At 39.0% G+C, this 27886-nt stretch overlaps 4 protein-coding genes across 5 annotated transcripts; 2 read left to right on the top strand and 2 right to left on the bottom strand.

The window, feature by feature from the left end:
• The first annotated feature begins 356 nt into the window (after window positions 1-356).
• Window positions 357-2788, top strand: LOC121763063 (putative late blight resistance protein homolog R1A-4). The gene is made up of 2 exons (XM_042159123.1): window positions 357-1723; window positions 2451-2788. Exon 1 carries the CDS (start codon window positions 357-359, stop codon window positions 1716-1718), a length of 1362 nt encoding a protein of 453 aa, XP_042015057.1. The 3' UTR covers window positions 1719-1723; window positions 2451-2788.
• A 1226-nt stretch (window positions 2789-4014) lies between these two features.
• LOC121761848 (somatic embryogenesis receptor kinase 2-like) lies at window positions 4015-5162 on the bottom strand. The gene is made up of 2 exons (XM_042157536.1): window positions 5116-5162; window positions 4015-4400 (listed from the first exon to the last, which is right to left on the bottom strand). Exons 1-2 carry the CDS (start codon window positions 5128-5130, stop codon window positions 4143-4145), a joined length of 273 nt encoding a protein of 90 aa, XP_042013470.1. The 5' UTR covers window positions 5131-5162; the 3' UTR covers window positions 4015-4142.
• A 4637-nt stretch (window positions 5163-9799) lies between these two features.
• LOC121761347 (putative disease resistance protein At1g50180) lies at window positions 9800-12847 on the top strand. 2 transcript variants are annotated; one of them, XM_042157005.1, is made up of 3 exons: window positions 9800-11552; window positions 11642-12515; window positions 12631-12847. In XM_042157005.1, exon 1 carries the CDS (start codon window positions 9885-9887, stop codon window positions 11421-11423), a length of 1539 nt encoding a protein of 512 aa, XP_042012939.1. In that variant the 5' UTR covers window positions 9800-9884; the 3' UTR covers window positions 11424-11552; window positions 11642-12515; window positions 12631-12847. The 2 variants fall into 2 exon arrangements, with proteins under 2 accessions (XP_042012939.1, XP_042012938.1); XM_042157004.1 differs by having other exon boundaries at window positions 9800-12515.
• Window positions 12848-23070: 10223 nt separating this feature from the next.
• LOC121762320 (somatic embryogenesis receptor kinase 2) lies at window positions 23071-27677 on the bottom strand. The gene is made up of 11 exons (XM_042158160.1): window positions 27100-27677; window positions 26434-26566; window positions 26281-26352; window positions 25876-26019; window positions 25698-25769; window positions 25525-25596; window positions 25311-25423; window positions 25093-25224; window positions 24670-25011; window positions 24186-24580; window positions 23071-23651 (listed from the first exon to the last, which is right to left on the bottom strand). Exons 1-11 carry the CDS (start codon window positions 27188-27190, stop codon window positions 23337-23339), a joined length of 1881 nt encoding a protein of 626 aa, XP_042014094.1. The 5' UTR covers window positions 27191-27677; the 3' UTR covers window positions 23071-23336.
• Between the last annotated feature and the right edge of the window lie 209 nt (window positions 27678-27886).

The following is a 27886-nucleotide window of genomic DNA, read 5'->3' as shown; positions in this document are numbered from 1 at the left end:
ATGAAAGTATTTGACGATCCATCCATTCAGAGCCATTTCGAGCTTCGAGCATGGGTCAAAGTGGGCAGAAAATGTGAACCTAAAGAAACATTGCAATGCATTCTAGCTCAAATGGATCCCAACAACCACGGCCACATGCTTTCCAAAGGAGACGATCGTGACGACGAGGAATTGGTTGGAGTCTTGGAAGAGAGATTGAAGGATAAGTTGCTGAGCTCCTATCCAAAGAAGACAAGACTGTAGAAAACTGGATTGAGGTAGCTGAAAAACAACAAAATTCAGTGTTCGTGAATGCATATGATCAAATATCAGAGGTACTTTACCCAAGCTATAACTACTTACCTCAATACTTAAAAATGCTTTTTCTCTACCTAGGAGCTTTCCCTCCATATGTTGATATCAAAATACACAACCTCTTACGTCAGCTAATTGCTGAGGGGTTTGTTGAAGCGCTTGAAAAACAAAATTTGGATGATTTTATGGTCGATTGCATGGTAAAGCTTTCTCGTGGATATCATCTTGTTCTATTAGAATCGAATCGGCAATCTATGCTTTCAAGGCATGAGTTTCGTGTGCATTCTTGCTGGCAGCACTTGTGTAAGAAAGAAGCTAGTAAGACCAAGTTTTTACATGTTTTACAAAGTTGGGATGATGATGATGATATTATGAAAAACCAACGTCGGTTGTGCGTCCATTACAACACTCTATTTGCCTTCAAACATGTATGTGATTCAATAAAAAGTGAGTGCGCATCCACCGTCCGCTCTCTCCTTTGTTTGGGTCCTTACCACAAATATCCGGTGCCAATTCATGCCATGGATTTTAAGTTGTTGAGGGTACTAGATGCTCTTGCAGTCCGATTTTACCATATTCCACTTGAAATTATGAAACTAGTCTGTCTAAAGTACATTGCTCTGACTTGCAATACAAAGCTCCCTAGTTCCATATCTAACCTTTTTCACCTTCAAACCTTGATTATCCATCCACATATGTGCATTAGAAAGCGTGGAACATTGTCACATATGCCAGTGGAAATATGGGACATGCAAGAGCTACAACAAATTGACGTTAGAGGAAGAGACCTACCAACCCCTAACTCTGATGCTACTTTTCACAAACTCTCATTTCTTTTTGGTGTGAGTGCAGAAAGTTGCACTAGAGAAATCCTGAAGAGAATCCCTAATTTAAAAAGATTAGATATTCAAGTGGAGTTGAAGCCTTACGATGATGACAATGATAGCAATCCATTGAGTAGCCTAGGCTATATCTCAGAGGAACTTCGGAATTTGGAGGTTCTTAGATACCATGTCGAGAATCCTAAGATGGAGCATGAGTCTATCATTCCTCTTTCAATGTTTCCATCAAGTCTGACATCTTTGTATTTGAGTGGCTTCGGGTGTCCATGGAAGCACATAAATGACATTTGTTCGCTGCTACCGAATCTTATGGACCTCAGCTTACAACAGTATGCTTTTCGAGGCTCGGAGTGGGAAATAGAATCAGGTTGTCTTTTGAAACTTGAGGAACTTATAATTGGAGACACCAATTTATTGCGATGGAGAGCTCGACATGGAAGCCTCCCAAGGCTTCGCCTCCTAAGCATACATCACTGCTACAAATTACAACAACTTGATTGGACGCGTGTGATACGATCCCACATCGGTTTCACACGAAAGTGTGGAATAGCATATAATAGGGAGTCAACCCTTTACCTTTGACCATGGTTTTGGGTTAAGTTAGGGCTTCCTATCTTATATGCTTATCAATTTGGTGCGGTGAACGTGGATCCGGATGTCCTACGGAAAGGGGCTACCCGTAGGTGTGACCAAGGGGTGCCACCGAAAAAAACGTGGGCCCGAAAGGAAAAAGGGCCGTAAAGCGGATGGTGGGCCCGTGGCGTGTGCCGTCCGTGGACGTCCGGTTTAAAAGAGGGATGGATTGATACGATCCCACATCGGTTTCACACGAAAGTGTGGAATAGCATATAATAGGGAGTCAACCCTTTACCTTTGACCATGGTTTTGGGTTAAGTTAGGGCTTCCTATCTTATATGCTTATCAATTTGGTGCGGTGAACGTGGATCCGGATGTCCTACGGAAAGGGGCTACCCGTAGGTGTGACCAAGGGGTGCCACCGAAAAAAACGTGGGCCCGAAAGGAAAAAGGGCCGTAAAGCGGATGGTGGGCCCGTGGCGTGTGCCGTCCGTGGACGTCCGGTTTAAAAGAGGGATGGATTGATACGATCCCACATCGGTTTCACACGAAAGTGTGGAATAGCATATAATAGGGAGTCAACCCTTTACCTTTGACCATGGTTTTGGGTTAAGTTAGGGCTTCCTATCTTATATGCTTATCAATTGATAAGCATATTTAGTGGTAAGAATTCCACGTTCACCGCACCAAATTGATAAGCATATAAGATAGGAAGCCCTAACTTAACCCAAAACCATGGTTTTGGGTTAAGTTAGGGCTTCCTATCTTATATGCTTATCAATTTGGTGCGGTGAACGTGGATCCGGATGTCCTACGGAAAGGGGCTACCCGTAGGTGTGACCAAGGGGTGCCACCGAAAAAAACGTGGGCCCGAAAGGAAAAAGGGCCGTAAAGCGGATGGTGGGCCCGTGGCGTGTGCCGTCCGTGGACGTCCGGTTTAAAAGAGGGATGGATTGATACGATCCCACATCGGTTTCACACGAAAGTGTGGAATAGCATATAATAGGGAGTCAACCCTTTACCTTTGACCATGGTTTTGGGTTAAGTTAGGGCTTCCTATCTTATATGCTTATCAATTTGGTTCACCGCACCAAATTGATAAGCATATAAGATAGGAAGCCCTAACTTAACCCAAAACCATGGTCAAAGGTAAAGGGTTGACTCCCTATTATATGCTATTCCACACTTTCGTGTGAAACCGATGTGGGATCGTATCAATCCATCCCTCTTTTAAACCGGACGTCCACGGACGGCACACGCCACGGGCCCACCATCCGCTTTACGGCCCTTTTTCCTTTCGGGCCCACGTTTTTTTCGGTGGCACCCCTTGGTCACACCTACGGGTAGCCCCTTTCCGTAGGACATCCGGATCCACGTTCACCGCACCAAATTGATAAGCATATAAGATAGGAAGCCCTAACTTAACCCAAAACCATGGTCAAAGGTAAAGGGTTGACTCCCTATTATATGCTATTCCACACTTTCGTGTGAAACCGATGTGGGATCGTATCAGCGTGATCCTTCAATGGTGACAACGCCTACAATTGAATTAGTTGAGTGCAATCCCTTAGCTGTCGCTTCTGCCATGCAATTAAGCCCAGAGTCTCTCTTTAGAGTTCGTTGCCACTCTTCTTTTTGAGATGAGAAGTCGTAGCTAGACTCTCAATTCCGGTAACGGGTTAGTCTTCATACTTTATTTAATTTCACATAAGTTTATATCTTTCTTAATGAAAATGTTTGTGCTTGTGGTTTGAACTTGAGTGTTTTAGGTTGGTATCTACTCTTTCTTACTCATATTCGATTTTTCGTTTATTGTTTTCCAGGCAAATAAGAGAACACAAGGGTCAGACGTCAAGTTGAAGTAGTAGTAATAGTAGTAGTAGTAGTAGAGTCCTTTGTGTTATTAAATCGTTTTCTGTAATCGAGTTGTAATCAGGTATGATCATGTTACGTGTTCCTTCATGGGTTTTTCTTCGTTTGATTCTTTTCCCATGTCGTAGCCTTTGAATCAAACAGAAACTCTTTTATTTATAGAAGGCATCCAAAGAGAATATGAATGACCATGTAAATCTATAAACAAAAACAAAAATTTGGAAGATACTAATATCCAAAATGAATACATTGAAAAAAATGTTAATGCTTTTCTACTTACATAAGCAATTTAACTGCCTATGTATAAAAATGAAAAGTGAAAACCAGTCTAACTTGTTAACCAACTTTTAGATTTTTCTCTTTTTTTTATTGTGTAGGCAAATAGGGGCCTTGGATTACAAAAGGATTGAACAATTTATGCACAAATGTGACAAGACAAAGTTCACAATGCCACCCCATACCATAAATCAAATTTGTTAATTCCTCAACCCTAAGAAAGTGACATCTCAAAAATTAAAGTGCCTAACAATTTTCTTCTTTTTGGTTTCTCCATGTAGGTCACCTGGGACCAGACAACTCGAAGGCGTGTAAATTTTCAGTCGAGTCGACTATCCAATCGGAAGTCGGGTGGGGGGCGAGCTCTACCTCCTGCTGATGAACCTCCACCTTCTGCCACTCGTCCCATTTCTCTGCCAGCCCGTCGCCTTCTAGCATCCTCACCACTTCCGATATCTTGGGCCGGTCCATCGGGGAGCTCTGCGTGCAGAGGAGAGCGACCTGGATCAGCTGCTCGACTTCTGATTCGATGTAATTGCTCTGCAGATCAGGATCATCATGCGTTTCATTAAAAAGGAGACGCACGAGGGTCATGCGTCTCTCCCAAAGCCGGAACCAAAAAAAAGTCCAGTACACTAGAGGAATGACAATTGTGTTCTAGAACAAAAAAAGAAAAAACCCGGCAGTTCGTACTATCCGTACACAGTGATTCGATCCGAGATGCTAACCGATCCCCCTTTATTTAATACTACTAGTAAACTCAGGGATAACGAAATAACCTAGCAACGTGCACAACAGCTCATATTGCATCGATCGGGTCATCGTCTGTGTCAAGAAAATTCAAGAATCTACTAAATCTTGCTTATGAAAAGTCTTGACAATAGACTATTACATGTAAAATCTTACTGCTATTTTTGTTGGTTGGTCATATGCTAAATGTAACAAAATGGAATAAACAATAAATATAACCTTTTAAGTTACTCATAGGTCAAAACATAGCTCTAACATAATGTTAATAATTCACAGGTCAAACATCATACACTAATTAACCTTAGCTAGCTTTAATCAGTGATAAATTATTCATTTGACCATTCTTTATTTATACCAACTGCTTATAATTATTTAACTGACATTATTATTTCATTCCTCTACAATCACAATAAGACTGTCTAGTGAGATGCAACATTCCTACCTATCCATCTTCACTCGAAATTCGAATATATTAAAATTAACGAATAAAAGGAAATTTACGTACCCAATCGAGCAACATGACATCATCGTCATTCGCAAGGCGAGCCAGATCGAAAGCTCTGTTACGAATGCACCAACCCCATCGGCGGAGAACGTAGTGGAAGAGGCGGCTGGCGAGCAGACGAGGGACGCGCCAGCCGAGGATGAGGAAGACACGGAGAGAGAGACGCAGGCACCGGCGACTGCGTAATGTGACATCTAAAAGGTGAACTTTAAATCCCTAACTAATGTGATTAAAAGCTGAAAATGAAAAGGAGGAAAGAGAGATAGAGCACCCACAACCGTGCTCTTGCCAACGAGCATGGTTGTGGGCCCGGCGCCACTATTCCTGCCTGCTCTTAGGCAAGAGCACAACACCCACAGCTGTGCTCTTCCGCAAGGACGAGCACAATTATTTTTAAATAAAAACATTTCCATAACATTAAAATTCATTAGAAAAATCGAAATAATATTACAAATTACAAATAAATAAAAAAGACATAATTAAAATCCTAAAAAATAAAAATTACATAATTAAAATCCTAAAAATAAAAATTACATAATTAAAATACTAAAAATTAAAAATTACATACTTAAAGCTAAAAATATCCTCGTGGAAGACTACTCATCCGGCGGCACTACCCCCAATTGTTTTTGGAGGCAAAATATCATGTCATCGCGCGATCGAAGTTGTAAGGGGGTCATAGTTGACCTATCGGTCATATTGAGTTGGGCCAAAAGGGTCCACAACGAGTTGGTGGGGGTGGAGGTGGCGCATAGGGAACGGGAAAGGGAGCGGGGTCGGGAGCATCACCAGATGGAGTCGCGGCGCGATGGCGGTTGGCCGCCGCCTTCTTCCTTCCTTGCGGTCGGCATTGGGAACCGCTCGGGCCGGCGTCGGGGCTACCCAAGTTAGCTCCGACGAGTTGGCTAACCACGTCTTCGGAGCCGGAGCCGGAATCGGATAGGGATACCGACCTTGACCGATTGGAGGAGCCGCTAGAGGATGATGTTACGCCTCCCCTATACTTCGGATGCGACCGCGTCTCCTGACAAATGTTGAGGTACTTGAACGCCTTTTAGTTCATGGATAGGTAGGTCGACATGGCGGAACTGATGATGTCGACCTCGCTCCGGCAGCTCCCCGCTGACCGCTCTTCCTGGAGGTAATACCCCTGGCACGACGTGCCAGCGGCCCGAGTGCAGCGGCGGACGACGTCTTCCGTACCGCTGGCATGGACGAACGAACGCCGTCCGTCCACCGCCCGTGTATGCTCTTATAAATCTGATTCTAAAAGACATTAGACGGGAGAGCTAAAAGCTGATGGTACTTGTGTTCCCTTGAGGCTATTGTCCAATGGTTAAAACTAGTGGGTAAAAGTTTATAACTAATGTATCTCTAACTAACTCCTAAAAGCTGATTTCTCTTCTACTCCTACACTAAAAGGCACGGAATCATGGAGGAGAAAGAGAGTATATTGCTGCAAATTTGAATTACCAAAACTAGAAACACAAAATCAACAAGCAAATTAACAAAATATGCATTGAAAACAACAAAGTAAAAGCTGAAAATTAACCATTTAGACCATCCACAATGCTGCCCAGCCGACCGCCCACCCGAGCGCCAGCGCTGGGCGGTCTATTGCAGTCGCCCAGCGGGCGAATGGAGAGAGAAACCGCGCAGCGCTGGGCGGTCGCGTGGCGCTGGGCGATCCGCTCGGCGCTATTGCAGCGCCCGGATCGCCCAGCGCATCGCCTAGCGCGAAATTAAAATTTTTTTTTCCGAAACACTATATATATCATTCGCACCACTTGTTTTAACGAGTACTCTCTCTATCTTAATTTCTGTACAAGAGCAACAACGCGAAATGAGTAACGCTGGTGGTGGTAGTGGTGGTAGCGGAGGGGATGCTGAGGAGTACGAACGTCGAATGGCCGAAGCGTTGGACGCCTATACGACCAACGCGATAAACCAATGGATGGAAAGGGCCTTGCAGCCGGCGATACCTCGACCTCCCCAGTGGTCCACCGCCGCAGTGTGATTGATCGGGATCACGTAGCTGCACATCAGCGCCTATACGAAGACTACTTCGCACAGGAGCCTCGGTTCAACGCCAACCTTTTCAGGCGTCGTTTTAGGATGAGCAGGGACCTGTTTATGCGTATTGTCAACGCATTGGAGTCTCGATATCTGTATTTCCGCTTCAGGCACGATGCGGCTGGCAGACCCGGCCACACACCTATTCAAAAGTGAACTGCGGCAATCCGGCAGTTGGCCTACGGAGGCGCGGCAGACATGTGGGACGAGTATCTCCACATCGGTGAGACGACTGCCCTGCAATGTCTGAAGAATTTCTGTATGGGAGTGATAGAAGTATTCGGTGATCAGTATCTCTGAACGCCTACCCCCGAAGACTTCCAAGATCTGTTGCAGATGCACGGGAGTCAGCATGGGTTCCCGGGTATGTTAGGCAGCATAGATTGTATGCATTGGGAGTGGAAGAACTGTCCCGCAGCCTGGAAGGGGTTCTACACGTCCGGCTACAAGGGAAAGAATCCTACGATGATCCTGGAGGCCGTAGCTGATTACCGGCTTTGGATTTGGCACGCGTATTTTGGGATAGCTGGTTCGAACAACGACCTCAACGTCCTCAACTCGTCGCCACTTTTCAACGAGCAGTGCCAGGGCGTCGGTCCGGCCATCAGTTTTGTCGCCAACGGCAACCAACATGATATGGGCTATTACTTGGCGGATGGGATATACCCTAGGTGGCCCGTCTTTGTGAAGACGATCCGATGCCCAGGAGATGAGAAGAAGGCCTACTTTGCGGCACGGCAGGAGTCGGCGTGCAAGGACGTGGAGCGCGCATTTGGTGTGCTCCAGTCTCGATGGGCGGCAATTAAGGGTCCAACGCGTTTGTGGAATGTCCAATGCATTGCTGATATAATGTACGCCTGTATTATCATGCACAACATGATTGTCGAAGATGCAGGTGGCGAACTGACCAATTGGGTCAACGACGATAATGAAGCCGGTCCAAGCCACGGCGTGGCCACCCCCAACGTACGGAGTGGGGTACCTCACGATGAAGCCGGCCTCCTACAAGCACATGCCGACATGCGCCAAACGACGGCTCATATTCGACTCCAAAAGGATTTAATTGAAGAGTTATGGGCGCGGATGATTGACCGCCGTTAGTTTTTTTTAATTATGTAATTTTTTTTAATTAATGTACTTTTTAAATTTTATTAATATTAGTGAATTTTCTTGTTTTTGTGTCGTAAATTTAATTCCGTATATTGTATGATTGTTAATTATTTCATTTTGTATATATTTGTTAATAGTGATGTGAATAGTATGTGGCTGGGCTATGGCTGGGCTATTGCTGGGCTATTTGCTTGTTTTGATGATGTGGCAGGAGGATTTTTAGTGCTGATGATGTGGCAGTGGCTAGGCTATGGCTGAACTATTGCTGGGTTATTCCTATTGTGGATGGTCTAATGGAGATGAACAAGAACACAAGAGCACTTCACAATGGAGTTAAAATAACTAAAAATACGAAACCAACAAGATCTACACTAAAACATATTAAAAAAAGCAACTAGACAAGGAAAAATCACTAACTATTTGTTACTTGCACATACAAAATATTCTCTTTTCTCGACTAAAATTTGAAATCAACAAGAGCAAACTTTGAAACACCTTAAATATAAAAACACTTAGAGAAATAACTACTTGAAATGAGCTTTTAAAACAAGAACAACAACAATAATTAAGAGTGAGATTGATACAAAAGAATTCCAAAATTTAAAAACAAGCAACTAGAGAAATAAAGAATACTACGAAATTACTACTATTTCAACCCAAGGTGAACAAAGATCTTGGCATCCTTGAGTTTGAGATCTCTCTTCTTAAGGAAGAGAGAAAAGTTTCCTAGAGAGAAAGAACTCAACTAAAACTAAAACTAAAGCAATGAGTGAGTGTTGGAAAGTTTTGTACTTTTAATACATATATATATAATAAAAGATATTTTTTCTTCTTTTTTAGTCTCCCACTTTAACTATTTTATTATGATTTTTATAAAACAGTTGTGCAAAAGTGACCCGGACTCCCAAAGTGGGACGGATGGAGTATTATTTTAGATCAATTGTTTAAACTAAATAAATCAATTGAATATTTTTAATTAAATTGCTTTATGTAGTATCATTTTAGATCAATTGTTTAAACTAATTAAATTAATTGAATATTTTTAATTAATTGTTTTATAGTACTATCATTTTAGGACTAAAACATCTAATTTGAAATACTCAGTCGCTTTATATTATTATAAATATAATTCAATCGTTGGCACTCTTCTTTTTCAGACGAAAAGTCGTAGCTAGACTCTAATATAAAATGACATAGGATGTTAGTTGATCTTTTCGTTACTAGCTAGCCTTTCAATTGGGAATTAAGTATTATTTTAGTTTTGTTGACTTCAGTAATTGAGCAGGTATGGTTATATTTAAATTAGTATTAGACAAATCGAGAAGCAAGATATATGCAATAGGATGATTTTATGTTGTATTTTTGGTATGACTTTATATAAAAGGGTATAGTTTATTGACCATTTGTTACATATTTAGATTAAATAAAACAGGATGATTGTTATGTTGTATTTTCTGATTTGTTATTCCATTCATTAGCTCATTGCTTATCAGTTGCAGCCTACAATTTCATTATACCACTCCACCACCACCAACAACAACAATTGCAGCCTACTCTTCCTTGATCCTTCATATTTCCATCAAGTGATGGCGGCCTATGCCGCAGCGGTCTCTCTCAAGAATACGATTCAGTGTATTCTACAATCGTCTCGCATTTCGCTGGTTCCTCCCTCTCCACAAATCTTACACCCGGCCTACAAGGCCATGTGTCGCTTGCAGAAAGTTTTACTAAAATTGGATGAGACGGGCTACAGCAAGATCAGGACGAAGGTGAATGCTTTGGATGAACAAATCAAAGAGGCCATATGGGAATTCGAAGATTTACTAGAATCTCATTTCTACGATCAGATTCTTCAACAACTTGAGAGGGATCACTCATCTTTCTCTCTAGATCTGCAGACTCTGCGAGAGAGGGTTGATAACTTCATCGAAAGGGTGACGGTGATGAAGACAGAGTACGATACTGAACTGCTGAGTATGCCTGAAGAAGAAAGCGAACCTATCTCCTCAAGAATTGATTTTTGTGGAATCAACTCAAAGAGGTTTGGATCATGCAATTGTTATAAGTTTACCAAAGATAATATTCTTGCAGAAGGTCAAGGAATTTGCTTTTCCGTTATTGGGATGGCAGGGGTTGGGAAGACAACTCTGGCTAAGAAAGTATTTGACGATCCAGCGATTCAGAGACATTTCGAGCTTCGAGCATGGGTCAAAGTGGGCAGAAAATGTGAATCCAATGAAACATTACGATGCATTCTGGCTCAACTGGATCCCAGCACTCGCGACCAAATGCTTAACCAAGGAGAGGATGGCGACGACGACTTTGAGAAATTATTTGGAGTCTTGGAAGAGAGACTGAAGGATAAGAAATGTCTCATTGTGATGGATGATGTATGGGAATGGGACAGACAACTGATGGATAGATTTCCAAAAGAGAATGTCCGAGTCTTGCTTACAAGCAGGCTTAGAATGAAAGAATTTCCATTTCTAAGAATGTGCCTGTTAGATGAAAAAGAAAGTAAGAAATTACTTGGTGAGAAGCTGTTTGGTGAACATGGTTTCCCTCCTCACCTTGAGAAACTAGGAGAGAAGATTGTCAAAAAATGTGAAGGTATTCCACTTTTGATAGTCACAGTTGCAGAGCTCCTATCTAAAGAAGATATAACCCCACAATACTGGACAGAGGTAGTCGAAAAACAACATAACTCAGTCTTCGTGGATGCATATGATCAAATATCAGAGGTACTTTTCCCAAGCTATGAATACTTGCATCAACATTTGAAAATGTTCTTTCTCTATTTGGGAGCTTACCCTCCATATAGTGATATCCACAAAAGTGAATTCGAGCATCAGATGATTGCTGAAGGATTTCTTGAACCGATTAGAGAACATACTATACAAAAATATATCCAGAACTGCTTAGCAATGCTTCATGACAGGTATAATCTTATTATACACAAAGGCAATGTAAATTCTTGGTTTTCACAACACAAGTTGTGTGTGCCTTCTTGCTGGCAGCACGTGTGTAAGAAAGAAGCTAGTAAGACCAAGTTTTTGCATGTTTTACAAAGTTGTGATGAAGTTATGAAAGACCAACGTCGGTTATGTGCCCATTGGAACACTTGATTTGCCTTCAAAGAAGTGTATGATTCAATAAACAGTGATTGTGCATCAACTGCCCGTTCTCTCCTCTGTTTTGGTCCTAACCACCATTATCCGGTGCCAATACATGTCATGGATTTCAAGTTGCTAAGGGTACTAAATGCTTTTAGTGTCCGATTTTACCATGTCCCACTTGAAGTTATGAAACTAGTTTGTCTGAAGTACCTTACCCTAACTTGCAGCAAAGAGCTCCCTAATCACATATCCAACCTTATTCACCTTCAAACATTGATTATCAAAAGGCATATTAACATTAAAAAGCGTGGAGTTTTGTCATATATGCCGGTGGAAGTATGGGGCATGCAAGAACTACAACATCTTGAGGTCGTAGGAAGAGACTTACCAACCCCTAATTCTGATGCTACTTTGGAAAAACTCACTTGTCTTTGTAGTGTGACTGCAAAGAGTTGCACTAGAGAATTTTTGAAAAGAATCCCTAATTTAGAGATACTAGGAATTCTGATGGAGTTGAAGCCTTACGATGACGGTGATATCAGCCCACTAAGTGGCTTGGATAATATCTCTAAAATACTCCAGAATTTGGAGAAGCTTGTGTATACTGTACCGAACCCTGAGATGAAATATGAGTGTATGGTTCCTCTTTCAATGTTCTCGTCAAGTCTGTTTATGTTGGAATTGAGTGGCTTAGGGTGTCCATGGAAGCACATGAATGATATTGGTTCGCTGTTACCAAATCTTCGAAATCTCAAATTAGAACACTATGCCTTTCGAGGATCAAAGTGGGATATAGAATATGGTTGTTTTATGAAACTTGAGACACTTGTAATTGAAGATACCGATCTAGTGCAATGGAAAGCTCAACATGGAAGCCTTCCAAAGCTTCGCCTCCTAAGCATACGGCATTGCTACAAATTAAAGCAACTCGATTGGATGCGTGACCCTTCAACGGCCACAAAGACTACAATTGAATTAGTTGAGTGCAATCCCTTAGTTGCTGGTTCTGCAGGGCATTTGAAAGAATCTCTCTTTAGAGTTCTTTGGCACTCTTCTGTTGTTTAGATGAGTAGCCTTTGCTAGACTCTCAACTTGGTTCTGGTTAGTCTTCCTACTTTATGTAATTTTCACAAATAGTATCATTCTTTCTTAACTTTAATTTTTTTTTTGTGATTTGAACCTGATAAGTTTTTTGTTATTCATTTATCGTTTTCAGGAAAATGAGAGAGCAGAAGGGATAAGACGTCGAGTTATCCCATCATTTTAAGGATTGTGATTTGTTATCGAGTCCGTTGTATTTTTAAGTCGTTTTCTGTAATCGAGTTATAATCGCGTGTGGGCATGAGCTCCTTCATGGGTTTTTCTTCGTTTGGTTCTTTTCCCATGTCGTAGTGTTTGAATCAAACAAGACTCTTATTTCTTAATACTGCAAATTCTACTTAATTATTTTGAGCTGTGTGAACCTTAATATCTCTCATTCTCTAACCATTTATTTCTTCTCTTCTTGTGATTCTTCGAAAAAGTGTAATCAATGTTGTTCAAGTATTTATCATTTAAATGTTGTGCATAGTTCAGAAACTAGAGGGTTGCACCTATTTAGTGGACATCATGTAACGTTCAAAATTTAGATACAAAAAAATGAAAGATTCCTAATTTCCAAAATGAGTATGTTGAAAAAAATATATAGTCGTTTAAATAACAAAGTAGTACTATAAATAATCGAAAATAGAATATTAAATTAAACATTTTCATTTTTTATAAAATTAACCCACCTGTATAATTCGGATAAAATTGATATCAAAATTATGTAGCAAGGAAATAGCCATTAATACATACTAACTACAAATAAAATGGGGGAACTTAGTCATTCATATTTGTCACTAAAAAAAATCTCATATTAGTATGAATTAAATCAAAGATTGTACGATATTATTCAAAATTGTCCATTAAATATTATCAAACCTATATATAAAGAGAGTTGTAGTATTTCAATCTCCACTAAAAAAAATTGAAGAACCATCATGGCTTCTCAAAAGTCCATCTTATTGGTTACCCTTATGTTGATTGTCATAGGTTTGTGTCTCTTCTCTTACATCAAATTTACATTCAAAATTCTCTTGTTTTCTTATCTATATATCACGGTTTAATTTTTTTACTTTTTATAGTTTTGCACAACCAATAAAGATTGCGATTATCTAGTTCCTATTTGCGAAAAGACACACCAACAAGCAGTTTGTTTTACAACGCGGCGTTGCCTCTGTGATGATTTGCAAGGAACTGAGAAGATTGATGGTAAATTCAACGATGAGTCTTTCAATATACACCCTTCGTTCCATGGTAGTAGAGTCATTTTTTTTGGCAGAAGTCAACACATTTCTTCTCACTTACTCTATTCTCTCTTATTTTATTCTCTTTTTAGCTCTCTATCTTTTCATTTTATATTTTATTTTTCCATTACTTAACTCACTTAATACAATTTTTTCTTAAATCGTGTGCCAAAAAGAAACACCTTTACTATCGAGGAACGGAGGAAGTATAATTTACGAATGACCGTCAATCAAATCACAATTTTTCGTTGGCTTTTTCAACAATCTCGTACCTTTTGAACTGTGATGTTAAATCATAATTTTTCAATTTTTTACAATTATCAAAAAGTTGTCAAAAAAATAATATTCTCTCCGTCCAGTCTAAGTGAGACGTATTCTTTTTTGGTACGTCCCAACCTAAGTGAGACGTTTCCTTTTTTTGACAACAATCAACTTACTTATCTTTCTTACTTTATTCTCTTATCTCTCCTGCGTATCCTCTATCTTACTCTATTCTCTCTTTCTATTTATTACTTTATCTTATCTCTTACTTTTTTTTTCTCTATTTCTCTTTCTCTTTCTTACTTTACTTTTTCTTTCTTTACTTTTAATAATATAATTCATTGAACAACACTACCTAAATTCCTGTGCCAAAATAGAAACGTCTCGCTTAGGTCGGGACGGGATAGTACAACAAAAATTAAATATGATATCACAACAAAATGACACTATTTTATTTTTAGTGTTGATCAAACCAATGTCGATTTATCTAAAACGACGTGGTTTTGTGCCATATCATTATTGTATTATTTTGATAACTGTTGAAAAATTGTGAAAATATAAAAAAATATATTTTTATATTTCATTTTCAAAAGTAATAAGAAAAATTGTATTGTCCCTGAAAATTTGTCACTTATTTTCATTTTCGTCCGTTCCAAAAAATTTGTCACATTTCACTTTACCATTTTTAGTAGTAGACCCCACACCCCACTTACTCATTCTCACTCACATTTTGTTATAAAACTAGGAAGACTCACATTCCATTAACTTTTTCAACTCACTTTCTATTACATTTCTTCAAACCTGTGCCGAGTCAAATGGTGACAAATTATAAGGGACAGGGGGAGTAATTTAAATAATAATTTCTCCTCGTAAATGTATACGTCGTTATTTAAATTCAATATTTTTATGCGTGTTATTCAGATAGCCGAGATGCAAAACCAATGACGACTGCAAACTTAAATGAAAAATAAGTATGAAGCTATGCATGAACGGCGTCTACAGCTTTACTTTAGAGTAAACATGCAGTGAATTAGAGAAAATTATACTCAAAATAAGAGCAATTATATTTTTGTTGACCATGCTTCTACTATCTATCAATTTAGAGATTTTGTCTCAAAATCAATAAAATTGCAAGTCTTTACATGATTATGTTAGCCTTTGCGTTTTATCAATCATAATTGTAAAAATATATCTCTTTCTTCCTTTTTTCCTTCTTTAGTTAATTAATTGGCTCAATTTAATGAAATGAAAATTATTGAATATAGTCCGAAAGTATTTTTCTCAATTTCCATACAGTGTAAAAACTAAAAACAATATCAACATTATGTAGCAAGGAAAATAGTCATTAATACATATTGCCACAAATAGAAAGGGGGAAATTAGTCGTTTATATCCTACCACTAAAAACAAAATTTCCATGAGATGGAACTCAAATTTTGTATTCAAAATCATCCATTTAATATTTGTAAATTGTCTATATAAAGAGAGTTGTCGAGGCCTCACTAGAACAACAAATATAGTAATAAAACAAAAAAAGAAAGAAATTCAAGAACCATCATGGCTTCTCAAAACTTGATTTTGCTGGTGACCCTTTGGTCAACTGCCTTGGGTTAGCATCTCTTCTTTAACATCAAAATTACATTCAAAATTCTTTTGTTTTCCTATGTATATATCATGTATCAACATGGCTTAATTTATTTGTTTATTTCTTTATTAAAACAGCATGCTCATCAGCACAGCTTTGCCAAACCAATTAGAGCCTGTTTGCCATGCGATCAACTTACAAGCAGTTTGTTATAAGTTTTGCACCTGTGGTAAAGCTGTTTTGCAAGGAACTGAGAAGATTGATGATAAATTCATCGACTCTTTCAATATTTAATCTACGGATACAATTTTCTGTTGATTTTTTGTCAATCTCGTAGCTTTTGAAACTGTAATGTAAAATCATAATTTTTATAATTGTCCAAAATGGTCCAAATCTAAAATATAATGACTTGTTTTAAACAATATGACATCATTCTATTTTTAGTGTTAATTAATAGTATTACACTGATTTAACTGAAACCATGTGGTTTTGTGCCACGTCATTTAGAATTTTGACCACTGTATTGTAAAGTTATGATTTTATATTCCACTGTCAAGAGCTATGGGACTGACAAGTCCATGTAGTAATAGTATAAATTACAAGTATCTCTTTAATGTATATGTCCATTATTTTAATTCTATATTTTTATGTGTGTTATTCAGTTAAGTCAATATGCAGAAGCAGCGAAGACTGCAGATTAGAATGCAAAATAGGTACGAAGAAGGTATGCATAAATGGTGTCTGCAGCTGTACTCGAGAGTAAAGAGAGTTAGGGAAAATTCTCTTAGAATTATAATGTTATGTTAACCATTTTATGGTGTTTCTAATATCTATCAATAAATGAATAGATTGGAGATTTTGTCTCCAAATCTTTTAATTTGTGAGTCATTATATGATAATGCTGTTTTATCATCAGATAAAAATCTCAGTTGCAAAAATCTCTCTCTTTCCTTCATTTCTCTTCTTTACGCAATCGTGATTAGCTTGATACACCACGGTACAATGGGTCCGGACCACCAAATTTTTACTTTTTACTATTATACTTTGCTGTTTTAAATATAGCCGGGATTTAAAATTTCGATTGCAAAGGAAATTCTAACTTGTGGAAGCCCATAATTAAAATATTGAGTGTAAAATAAATAGGTAAGGATGTACCGAAATAAATAGGTAAGGATGTACCGAATTTCAATTCATTTTTTTGTAATTTTAATAGGTCTACATTCATTTACTGAATAATCTTATTAAATGACTCATACATAAATTATATATGGAGCAATAAAAGAAGGCAAACTAATATATGAAGGTCGATTGCTCGATGGAGCTTTCTCATTTTTTTCTTTTTGATAAAAATAAAAGGCTCAAACCATGAGTCGTGAGCACAAGTTCGCAAGGCGGCAAAACCAAGTACAAAAACTATCCGAGCTAGCAAACTCCCTTAGCACTCAAACGTTAACAAACGCTAACAAGTCCATTACATTAACGCAAAAGTACCTTGGAGAAAGCCAACCAAAAAAACAAAACAGCCAAAAGAAAAAAAACCTTGTACTAAGGCCTTCAAGAAAAGGATCAACTCTCACCCAAAATCTCTGTTGGAAAGGAAGAATTTGGGTGCCAACATCTTGTCCACAATCTTAGTCGCCAAATCATTTTTTTCTTCTCAAGCTCCCAATCCGGCACAAAACCTTGGAAGATCATTTTATTCCGAATATCCCATATCAAACATGAGATAAAAAAAAGAAGAGAGAAATCCTCACCTTTTTATTGGCTTTGTGAAGAGGAGTGCCCAGCCAAGAGAGGAAGAATGCAATCGGGTCCTTAGGCAAGCACAAGGAGCTTTCTCGTTAATACCATCTTGTTTTGTTAGAATCAAATTAAGAATCTATGCTCTCGAGGAATGAGTTTCGTGCGCACACTTGTTGCATAAGAAAGCTAGTAATTAAGATCAAATTTTTGCATGTTTTACGAAATTGAGATTATGATACGAAAAATCAGAGGTGTATGCCCATTCCAAAACTTTTTCAGTAGACAAATAAACAGAAATTTTAAGGTCGCATAACATGGACTCGAATTGCAACACTTTATTAGCCTTGAAATAAACATGCGATTCACTAAATAAGTGATTGCGCGTACACTGTGGGTGTCTTCGGTTTGCAATATTGTATTCGGGATTAAATTTAGAGTACTCCCTCCGTCCCATAAAAGATGTCTTATTTTCATTTTTAGTTTGTCCCACTAAAAATGTCACATTTCCATATTTAGAAAAAATCCTATCTCACAATAATATAAATATTAAATTTTCTTTTTCCACCTAACACACAAAATAAAACTTCCTAAAGTCTCGTGCCGTTCCACAATTGTGAAATCTTTTGTGGGACGGAGGGAGTATGAAGCTATGCATGACCGGCGTCTGCAGCTGTACCTGAGAGTAAACATTCAGTGAGTTAGAGAAAATTGAACTCAAAATAAGAGTAAATTATTGACCATGTTTCTAATATCTATCAATTTAGATATTTTGTCTCCAAATCAATAAAGTTGTAGTAAGTCGTTATATGATTATGTTATTCATTGTGTTTTATCAATCATAATTGCAAAATATATCTCTTTCAGCTTTTTTCTCTCATTAGTTTAATTAATTGACTCAATTTAATGAAATGAACTTAGTTAAATTTACCAAACCTTGCTTATGAAAATTATTGACTATAGTCCAAAAGTATTTTTCTGCATTTCCATACAGTGTAAAAACAATATGAACTTATGTAGCAAGGAAAATAGCCATTAATACATATTGCCACAAATAAAATGGAGGAAATTAGTCATTAATACATATTGCCACAAATAGAATGGGGGAAAATTAGTCATTAATATCCTATCACTAAAAACAAAATTGCCATGTGATGGAACTCAAATTTTGTATTCAAAATCTTCCATTTAATAGTATTTGTAAAATGTCTATATAAAGAGAGTTGTGGAGGCCTCACTAGAACAACAAATATAGTAATAAAACAAAAAAAGAAAGAAATTCAAGAACTATCATGGCTTATCAAAAATTGATTTTGCTGGTCACCCTTTTGTCAATTGCCTTGGGTTAGCAATAGCATCTCTTCTTTAACATCAAAATTACATTCAAAATTATTTTTTTTACTATCTATATATCATGATACATGACTTAATTTATTTGTTTATTTGTTTATTAAAACAGCATGCTCATCAGCACAGCTTTGCCAAACCAATAAAGATTGCGTCCATCTAGAGCCTTATTGCCATCGGATCAACTTACAAGCAGTTTGTAATAAGTATTGCACCTGTGGTCGCCCTGTTTTGCAAGGAACTCAGAAGCTTGATGGTAAATTCAATATTTAATCATAACTTTTCAGTTTTTTATAATTGTCCAAAATGCTCCAAATCTAAAATATAATGACCAGTTTTAGACAATATTTTGAGTGCTAATTAAAATTACACTGATTTAACTGAAACCATGTGGTTTTGTGCTACGTCATTTAAAATTTTGACCACTATTAAACAATTGCTAAAATTTGTAAAGTTATGATTTTATATTCCAGTTTCGTGAGTTTAGGGGACGGACAAGTTTAAAAAAAATAATATTATAAATTACAAGTATCTCTTTAATGTTTATGTTCATTATTTTAATTCTAGATTTTTATGTGTGTTATTCAGTTAAGTCAATATGCAGACGTAGTGACGACTGCAAATTGAAGGTATGCATAAACGGTGTCTGCAGCTGTGTAACAACCCCAAAACTTTGAAAGGATTCTTACAAGATTAAATAAAACACATTGCGGCTGATGTTTGTTGTTTCGCAATTATTTTCAATGACTATCAAAAGAATAAATTCAAAATAAAAGTTTATAACATCTAATACATGCATTAAAAGTCCGATAAAGTTTAATATTGCAAAATTGAATACTAATCTATTACAATTAAAGAAAAGAGACGTGCAAGTCTAAGGCAGCCCATTTGATAGTCGACACTCCAAGGAAAAATCTCCAAAAATCATTTCCTTACATGAAAGGGGAGTTAAAGAGTGAGATAAGATAAGCATTTAATACCAAAAATCCATCAAGAAATTATCTTTCAGATTTACTACATGATTTGCAAATCTCTACTAAATCAATAGGGATTTCCTTAATATAGTGATATCTCACGGTTATTACTTGCTTGTATTAAATGCTAAAATCTTGACACAAGCCCAAGCCTTTCTTTCTTTCTTTCTTTCCTATATATACAAGCATGCATATATAACAACACACAGAAGTTCAACCTGAGTTCACCATCAAGTGTTTAAAATCATCAAATTTATAAAATAGAGGGAGGCCCAATTCCGATATTTAATTGTTTGGGCTTAAAATGAAGGGAATCTTGGCCCAACTTCGAAAACAGATTATTGGAAAGAAAATTTAATATTAAATTTTAGTCTAAGTTTTAAATTAAGGTTCAACTAATATTTTTATTTTATTAATCATCTTATTCAATTTGAGAGGGGAACAAAATATTGGTTTTCAGAAAATATGTTCTGCGTGCATTCTTGTTGGATGCACTTGTGTAAGAAAGAAGCTAGTAAGATCAAGTTTTTGCATGTTTCACAAAGTTGTGATGAAGTTATGGAAGACCAGCGCCGTTTAGACATGCCCACGGTTCGTAAACCCGCGGTTCTGGTTTCGAGAAATGTGGAACCGGAACCGAACCATGAGGCTATTTCACGGTTCCGGTTTCGGTTCGAAAACTGGCGGTTCCGGTTCTGGTTCCGAACCGGCGGTTTTCTATGTTTTTTCACGGTTCCGAACCGCCGGTTTCAGGTGGTTTTTGGCGGTTCCGGCTAGATTTCACGGTTTTCCGACGGTTTTTCACGGTTCCGGTTTGGAATCGGCGGTTCTGGCACGGTTTCTGTTCGTAAAATTTAGAACCGGCGCGGTTCCGGTTCAAGAAAAAAGTCACGGTTCCGGTTCGGAACCGGAACCGGCGGTTAACTGCCGGAACCGAAAACCTTGGGCATCTCTAGCGCCGTTTGTGTGCCCATGGTAACATGTTGTTTGCCTTCAAACAAGTGTATGATTCAATAAAAAGTGATTGTTCATCCACTACCCGTTCACTCCTTTGTCTTGGTCCTTGCAACCGATATCCAGTGCCAATACATGCCATGGATTTCAAGTTGCTCAGAGTACTACATGCTAATGCAATCCGATTTTACTATTTCTCGCTTGAAATTGTGAAACTAGTTTGCCTAAGGTACCTTGCACTAACTTGCAACAAAGAGCTCCCTTCTTCCATATCCAATCTTCTTCACCTTCAATACTTGATCATCGAACATCATGTGAACATTAAAAGGCGTGGAGCTCCATCATATATGCCGGTAGAAATATGGGACATGCAAGCACTACAAATTATTAGAGTCTATGGAAAAGACCTACCAACCCCTAATTGTGATGCTACTTTGGAAAAACTCCATTATCTCCTTGGTGTTAGTGCAAAGAGTTGCACTAGAGAGGTTCTCAGAAGAATCCCTAATTTGAATGTTTTGTTAATTCTGATGGAGTTGAAGCCTTATGACGATGACGATGGTAACAACCCATTCAGTGGCTCGGATTATACCTTGGAAGATCTCCATAATTTGGAGACACTAGCATATGTTGTCTTGAACCCTGAGATAAAGTATGAGCATAGGGTTCCTTTTTCGATTTTTCCATCAAGTTTGATGAAGTTGGATTTGTTTGGCTTAGGGTGTCCGTGGAAGTACATGAATGATATTGGTTTGCTGCTACCAAATCTCAAGGAACTCAATTTACACCACTATGCCTTTTAAGGCGCGTAGTGGGATGTAGAATCGCGGTGTTTTTTGAAACTTCGGACACTTGTAATTGAAGACACTGATTTGGTGCGATGGAGAGCTCAACGTGGAAGCCTCCCATGGCTCAACCTCCTAAGCATACAACATTGCTACAAATTACAACAGCTCGATTGGCAACGTGATCCTTCAATAAGCAGAGCAACAATTGAATTGGTTGAGTGCAGTCCTGTAGCGGGGTCGAACAACGACATCAACGTCCTCAACTCATCCAACCTCTTCACCGAGCAATGCAATGGCAATGGCAATGGCCCAGCCATCGAGTTCACTGCCAACAGACGCTAATATCATATGGGGCACTGCTTGGCCGATGGCATATACTCAAGGTGGTCTGTTTTTGTGAAGACGATCAGCTGCCCAATGGGTGACAGGAGAGTTTTATTCGCGCAAAAGCAGAAGGCTGCGCGGAAGGATGTGGAGCGGGCATTTGGTGTGCTCCAAGCGCGGTGGGCTATAGTGAAGGGTTCGGCCCGATTATGGTACAAGGACGTCATCACCGATGTCATGTATGCGTGCATCATCTTGCATAACATGATAGTCGAACACGAAGGTGGAAGAATCACCGATTGGGGCGATGATGAAGCTGGATCTAGCTCCAGTCAAATGAGGTTCTATCTAAACAGACCTCAATGCGCAACCAACAAGGTCATGCTCAGCTCATGAACTACATGATTGAAGAAGTTTGGAACCGTAACGGCCATTGAGAATTTGTAGTTTTTTTATTTCGTACTGTAATTTGAACTTTCAATGAAATGAAGTTTTTTTCCCAATTTTTGTAGTGTTTTAAATATTCAAATAAATAAAATGCTTAGGGCAGACTATAGGGCGGCCTATAGGGCATCCCACTGCAGGTGGAAGGGTAGGAAGACAAAATGCTGATGTGGTTGAGCATAGGGCGCCCTATAGGGTGGACTATAGGACGTCCCATTGTGGATGTTCTAAAGTATGGATTCGAGTTGTAATTGCGTGTTAGCATGTTATAAGCTCCTTCGTGGGTTTTTCTTCATTTGATTCTTTTACCATGTCGTAGTCAAGTCCACCATGCAGCACGAGACACGCAAACAACGAAGAGCCCATCACCGGGAAGAAGGATGGCGGGCGAACCAAAAGAAAGACCTCAAGGCCAGCAAGATTCAAGGATTTTAGTTCCCATTAGTTGATAATCTGTTTCCTTTTATTTTGCTCAATTATTTCTTTAATATTGTTGAACTACTACTATCTTTAGATTAGATTTGAGTCAACCTTCTCGGATTTTCTTCTTGAGTCTTCTCGAGTCATAAAATCGAATCAAGCAGGCGGGGGAGTCTATAAAATGTAGACTCTCCTTTAGATCAAGTCATTGAGTAAATATGAAATAAAATTCGATTTGTCATTCATCTTGTTCGAAAACATGTTAATTCCTCTACAATTCTCATGCATGCTCTCTAATCCCCTCGATAGGAAATTTTAGTTCTATCAATTGGTGCTTCCATTGATGACTCGTCTCCCATGGGTGCGAGCATGTCAGACACCGAAAACTTGACTCCGCCACTGCATAACTACTATCGTTCAAGAGATGGGACAGATGATATTCGACATGTAAATCTCAAAAAACAAAAAAGTTATTGCTCTCTGAACAAGTTATTTTTCTTCTTAGATATGCAATCTATCTTTCATGCATAAAAAATTAAAAGTACAACCAGTCAATTTATCTTTCTTTTTGTGTAGGCAAATGAGGGCCATTGATTACAAACGGATTGAACAATCTATGCACAAATGTGACAAGACAAAGTTCACAATCCCACCCCCTACCATAAATCAAATTTGTTAATTCCTCAACCCTAAGAAAGTGACATCTCAAAAAATTAAAGTGCCTAACAACTTTCTTCTCTTTGTTTTTTCCATGTAGGTCACCTGGGACCAGACAACTCGAATGCGTGTAAATTTTCCGTTGAGTCGACTATCCAATCGGAAGTAGGGTGGGGGGCGAGCTCCACCTCCTGGCGATGAACCTCCACCTTCTGCCATTCATCCCATTTCTCCGCCAGCCCGTCGCCTTCTAGCATCCTCACCACTTCCGACATCTTGGGCCGGTCCATAGGGGAGCTCTGCGTACAGAGGAGAGCAACCTGGATCAGCTGCTCGACTTCTGATTCAATGTAATTGCTCTGCAGATCGGGATCGACCAGCATTTCGAGCTTTTTCTCTTTTAGAAGTCCCTTGACCTGAAAATGGCCAGAGAATTCTTGTTAGGGCAGTTCGTACTACCCGTACATAGTGATTCAATCCGAGATGCTAACCGGTTCCCTTTACTTAATACTAGTAAATACAGGGATAACAAAACGACCTAGCATCGTGTGCAACGTCTCATATTGCATCGATTGGGTCATCGTCAAGTGTCAAGAAAATTCAAGAATTTACAAAATCTTACTATTTTTGTAGGTTGATCATATACTAAATGTAACAATATGGAGTCAAAACATCTTCTAAGTTACTCATAGGTCAAAACATGGCTTAAAAATAATGTTAATAATTCCTACAACACTAATTAACCTTAGCTTTAATCATTTATAAATTATTCATTTGACTATTCATTAATTATACCAACTACTTTTAATTATTTAACTGACATTATTATCTCATTTCCCTACAATCACTAAAGACTGTCAAGTGAAATACAAAATTCCTACCTATCCATCTTCACGAGAAATTCGAATTCGAATATAATAAAATTAACAAATAAAAAGGCGATTACGTACCCAATCGAGCAACATGACATCATCGTCATTCGCAAGGCGAGCCAAATCGAAAGCTCTCTGCCCAGTTATCAGCTCGAGAAGCATGATCCCATATCCAAAGACGTCGGTTTTCTCAGATGATTTTCCCGTGGATAGGTACTCCGGAGCTATATGTCCGATAGTTCCACGTACAGCAGTCGTCACATGGGTATCCTTATAATCCATAAGTTTAGCCAAACCGAAATCACCAACAACAGCCTCGAACTCCTCGTCTAGCAAGATGTTCGCAGCTTTGACGTCACGGTGAATGATCTTCGGGTCACAATGGTCGTGCAAATACGATAAGCCCCGGGCGGATCCGAGAGCGATGCGCTTCCTAGTCGGCCAATCGAGCGGCGGCTCATTAGGCGGACGTTCTGCAACAGACGCAAATGGACGAGTTTCTTTAGCTTCTAAAAACACTTAACATCGAAGTAAATACTATTCAATGAGAAAAGGAAGGCACCTCGTAAACATGATGCAACGCTCCCATTAGCCATGTACGGATAAACGAGCAACCGTTCCGTCGGAGTCATACAAAAGCCACGGAGTCTAAGAAGGTTACGGTGCACGGCCATACTTATCATCTCGACCTCTGTTTGAAACTGAAGCTCTCCGCCAGGTGTCCTCTCCTCCTTGAGTCGTTTAACGGCAACCAGAGTGCCATCCGCGAGGCGTCCTTTATATACCTTCCCGAAGCCGCCTCTCCCCAGAATATTCTTGTTGCTGAAAGTGTCGGTCGCGACTTGCAGCTCTCGGAGAGAGAATCTCTTGAGCTGTCCGAGATGCACTTCGGGGTCCTCCTCAGCTGCAAGCGTGATCAGATAAGTTAACGAGAAACGACAAGATTGTTCCATAGAGTTACATTGCTGAATCAAAATCACTTTACCTGGTACATCAAAGAAATATTCCTGTGGTTTTCTCCTACGCCACCAGGCAAAGGCGATTGCCGGTGCAGCGAATAGCAGAGCAGCACCAGCGGCAACTCCACCAGCAATGGCTCCCGTTACACTATTCCCTCCTGCATTTACATCAAGTAAGTAGGAATACAAGCCAATTCAATTTTATCGAGTCGCTGAAAAAGCTATGATATTAAACTAAGAATACCTGGTAACGAGATAGGGGGTGGCGGGATAAAAGGAGGGGGTGGAGAAAACGGAGGAGATCCCGGGCATGGCCGTCCAGTGACAGGGCCGCACAGGTTCATATTATTTGCAAAACTGTGAACGCACATCATCTATGTCAGAAGCCGATAAAAGAGGGAGGCCGCACTGGAAGACGTCGTTCCAAATTAGTGCTAATAGAAGCATGATCGGAATACCTGATAGGCGTGAACAACGAAAAGGAGCCGTTATCCGGAACCGCACCTGAGAGCTGGTTATTTGATAAATCCCTGCACGAATTCACGACAATGCGATGATAATCACTACCCTGTTTCATAAATGCGCGTCAAGAACAGAAAATAAGTATTTTAGACGAACTCCGGACACTCACAGCACTTGTAGGGCCGAGACGTTGGTCAATGACATAGGGATGGGGCCCGATAAGCTGTTGTTGTTAAGCCGGCTATACTTACAAAAACATAACAGCAAACAATAAGATTCACGAAGCAACAATATGTTGTTAATAGAAATGCATATCCTATTTGCTCGACTAAGAGAATTTCACTCACAGGAACCGCAGTTTCGACAGCTTCCCCAATGATTCAGGAATGGGACCCGTGAAACTGTTCAAGTACAGGTCCAGGCTCACCAGATTAGTCAGATTTCCAAGATCACCCGGAACTGGCCCGCTAATGTTGTTACTGTATAACTCACTGTCGCGTCGTATAAATCAACAGAAACAACATGAGTGCAAATAGGATACACTATTTATACTAACACAGCAACTTATTCATTGACTTTGATCGAAAATAAGATACAAAAATCAAGCATATTCGCTTATTGTCATGTCAAGGCATCAAAATCATATCATAATGTTTCTGCATTTCTCTTCCAACTCAGTTTTTGAAATATAAGAACACTGCCAGATCAATAGTTGAAATCACGAAAAAGGAAAAGCAACAAACGATGCTTACAGGTACTGCAAATTCTTCAATAGGCCGAGTTGTGGGACCAATTGGCCTGACAAAGCAGCATTTCCTAGATCACTGAAAACAGAGGCGATCAAAACAGATTAGGCCAACACTCCGACAAGCATGAGACGAGGGGTACAACGAGCAGATTCTTACACTCTTATCACGCTGTTATCGTTGTTGCAGGTGACATGAAACCATGTGCACGGGTTGACAAGGGTCGGGTCCCAGCTTTGCAGCACATTATTAGGATCTTGTAAGTTTGTCCTAAGGCTATGCAAGGCATCACCTATTCAAACATGCCACGGTTCAAATCAGACGCTACGAGTAAAACTGTCAACGCATCAACAGCTCGTTCGGCAACACATTGCATAAATGTATCTAAAACACACATTTTGTGCACAAACATGAAATCAAGCAATTCCAATTACAACTCCTAGGCTTCTAATCCCTAATAACATCCTATTCGCAATAAATTTCCATCCACATTGCAAAACAGCCATAATTTTTCACAAGAAATGCCCAAAGAGTAGCATATCTGCAAGAATAATCTCAAATTTCTTGCTTAACACACATATCTAAATGAACAAATTCACAAAATCATGGAGGAAATTCAATCAATAATCCAATAAGGGCATAAACACAAATGCATTTTAACTTCTCACCTTACAAAACCGCTGCAATATCAAACTAAAAATCAAACAGCTGAAATTGCTCAAACCAGAAATAGAAAAGCACATTCAGAGGAACAAATCAAGAATCCCTTTCAAAACAAAAAAAAGGCCCAATATTATTTAAATATCCACATCAAAGAATACAAACCTTCCATATTAGCAAAAATATGCACCACCAAGATCAACCAAACCACCAGAGAAACCAAGCTCCATCTCCCCATCAACTTCCTCATCATCATCCCCACATATACACACAAAGAAACTGTATCTATAGCTCAAACCCACAACACCTCAGATCCAAACGGTGAAATCCACAGCATTTACAGAAAACCCACAAAAACCCAGATGCCATTCTCCCTCATTTAGCCCCAAAGCTTCGATTTTTTTGATTTTCTCCTCTCAAGAAACCGATCCCATCACACAACCTGGACTTGGAAACCCCAGAAATCGAAATGAGTATTTTTTTTTCTTGAATGTGTGAGTAAAAATGTGTACTTTAGTAGTCTTGATACTTTCCCAACACTTTCAATAGCTCTCTGCAAACTTTTTTACCTCTGTACTTTGCTTTTCAGTTTCGCTCTGTATAGAATGGATATCACCTCTCTCTCTCTCTCTCTCTCTCTGCAGTGAGAAGTGTGGGATAATAATCGTTTTTCTTTTTTGGGGGGTGTGTGTGAATTGTTCACTGTTCGAGAGCTGCCCGAACGGTGAGAAGGGCTGCCCCATCTGCCCGTTTCCATAGCCTAGAACGGCTTCGAGCTCAAGACTACAACACTCTTTTTCTTTTGAGCTTTTCTTTTTTTTTGCCGTTTCTTTTTTTTTTTTTTTTTGAGAAAGTCATAAATAGTTTGGAGGAAAATACATATAAAATGATATAAGTATTAATCTTTATTGAGTGAATAATATAATTTGCTAAAGTTAAAAACTTGACAAAA

Source organism: Salvia splendens, chromosome 13 (genome assembly GCF_004379255.2).
Source record: "Salvia splendens isolate huo1 chromosome 13, SspV2, whole genome shotgun sequence".
In the NCBI taxonomy this organism is placed as follows: Eukaryota; Viridiplantae; Streptophyta; class Magnoliopsida; order Lamiales; family Lamiaceae; genus Salvia; species Salvia splendens.
This window is presented reverse-complemented; position numbering and strand designations above follow the sequence as displayed.

Coding starts and splice junctions, on each gene's coding strand:
- LOC121763063 (XM_042159123.1), top strand. CDS start 357: ATGCTTTTTCTCTACCTAGGAGCTTTCCCTCCATATGTTGATATCAAA.
- LOC121761347 (XM_042157005.1), top strand. CDS start 9,885: ATGGCGGCCTATGCCGCAGCGGTCTCTCTCAAGAATACGATTCAGTGT.
- LOC121762320 (XM_042158160.1), bottom strand. CDS start 27,190: ATGATGATGAGGAAGTTGATGGGGAGATGGAGCTTGGTTTCTCTGGTG. Junction 26,353..26,433: donor GATAACAGCGTGATAAGAGT/GTAAGAATCTGC, acceptor CTCTGTTTTCAG/TGATCTAGGAAATGCTGCTT. Junction 25,770..25,875: donor CTGTCGAAACTGCGGTTCCT/GTGAGTGAAATT, acceptor TTGTAAGTATAG/CCGGCTTAACAACAACAGCT.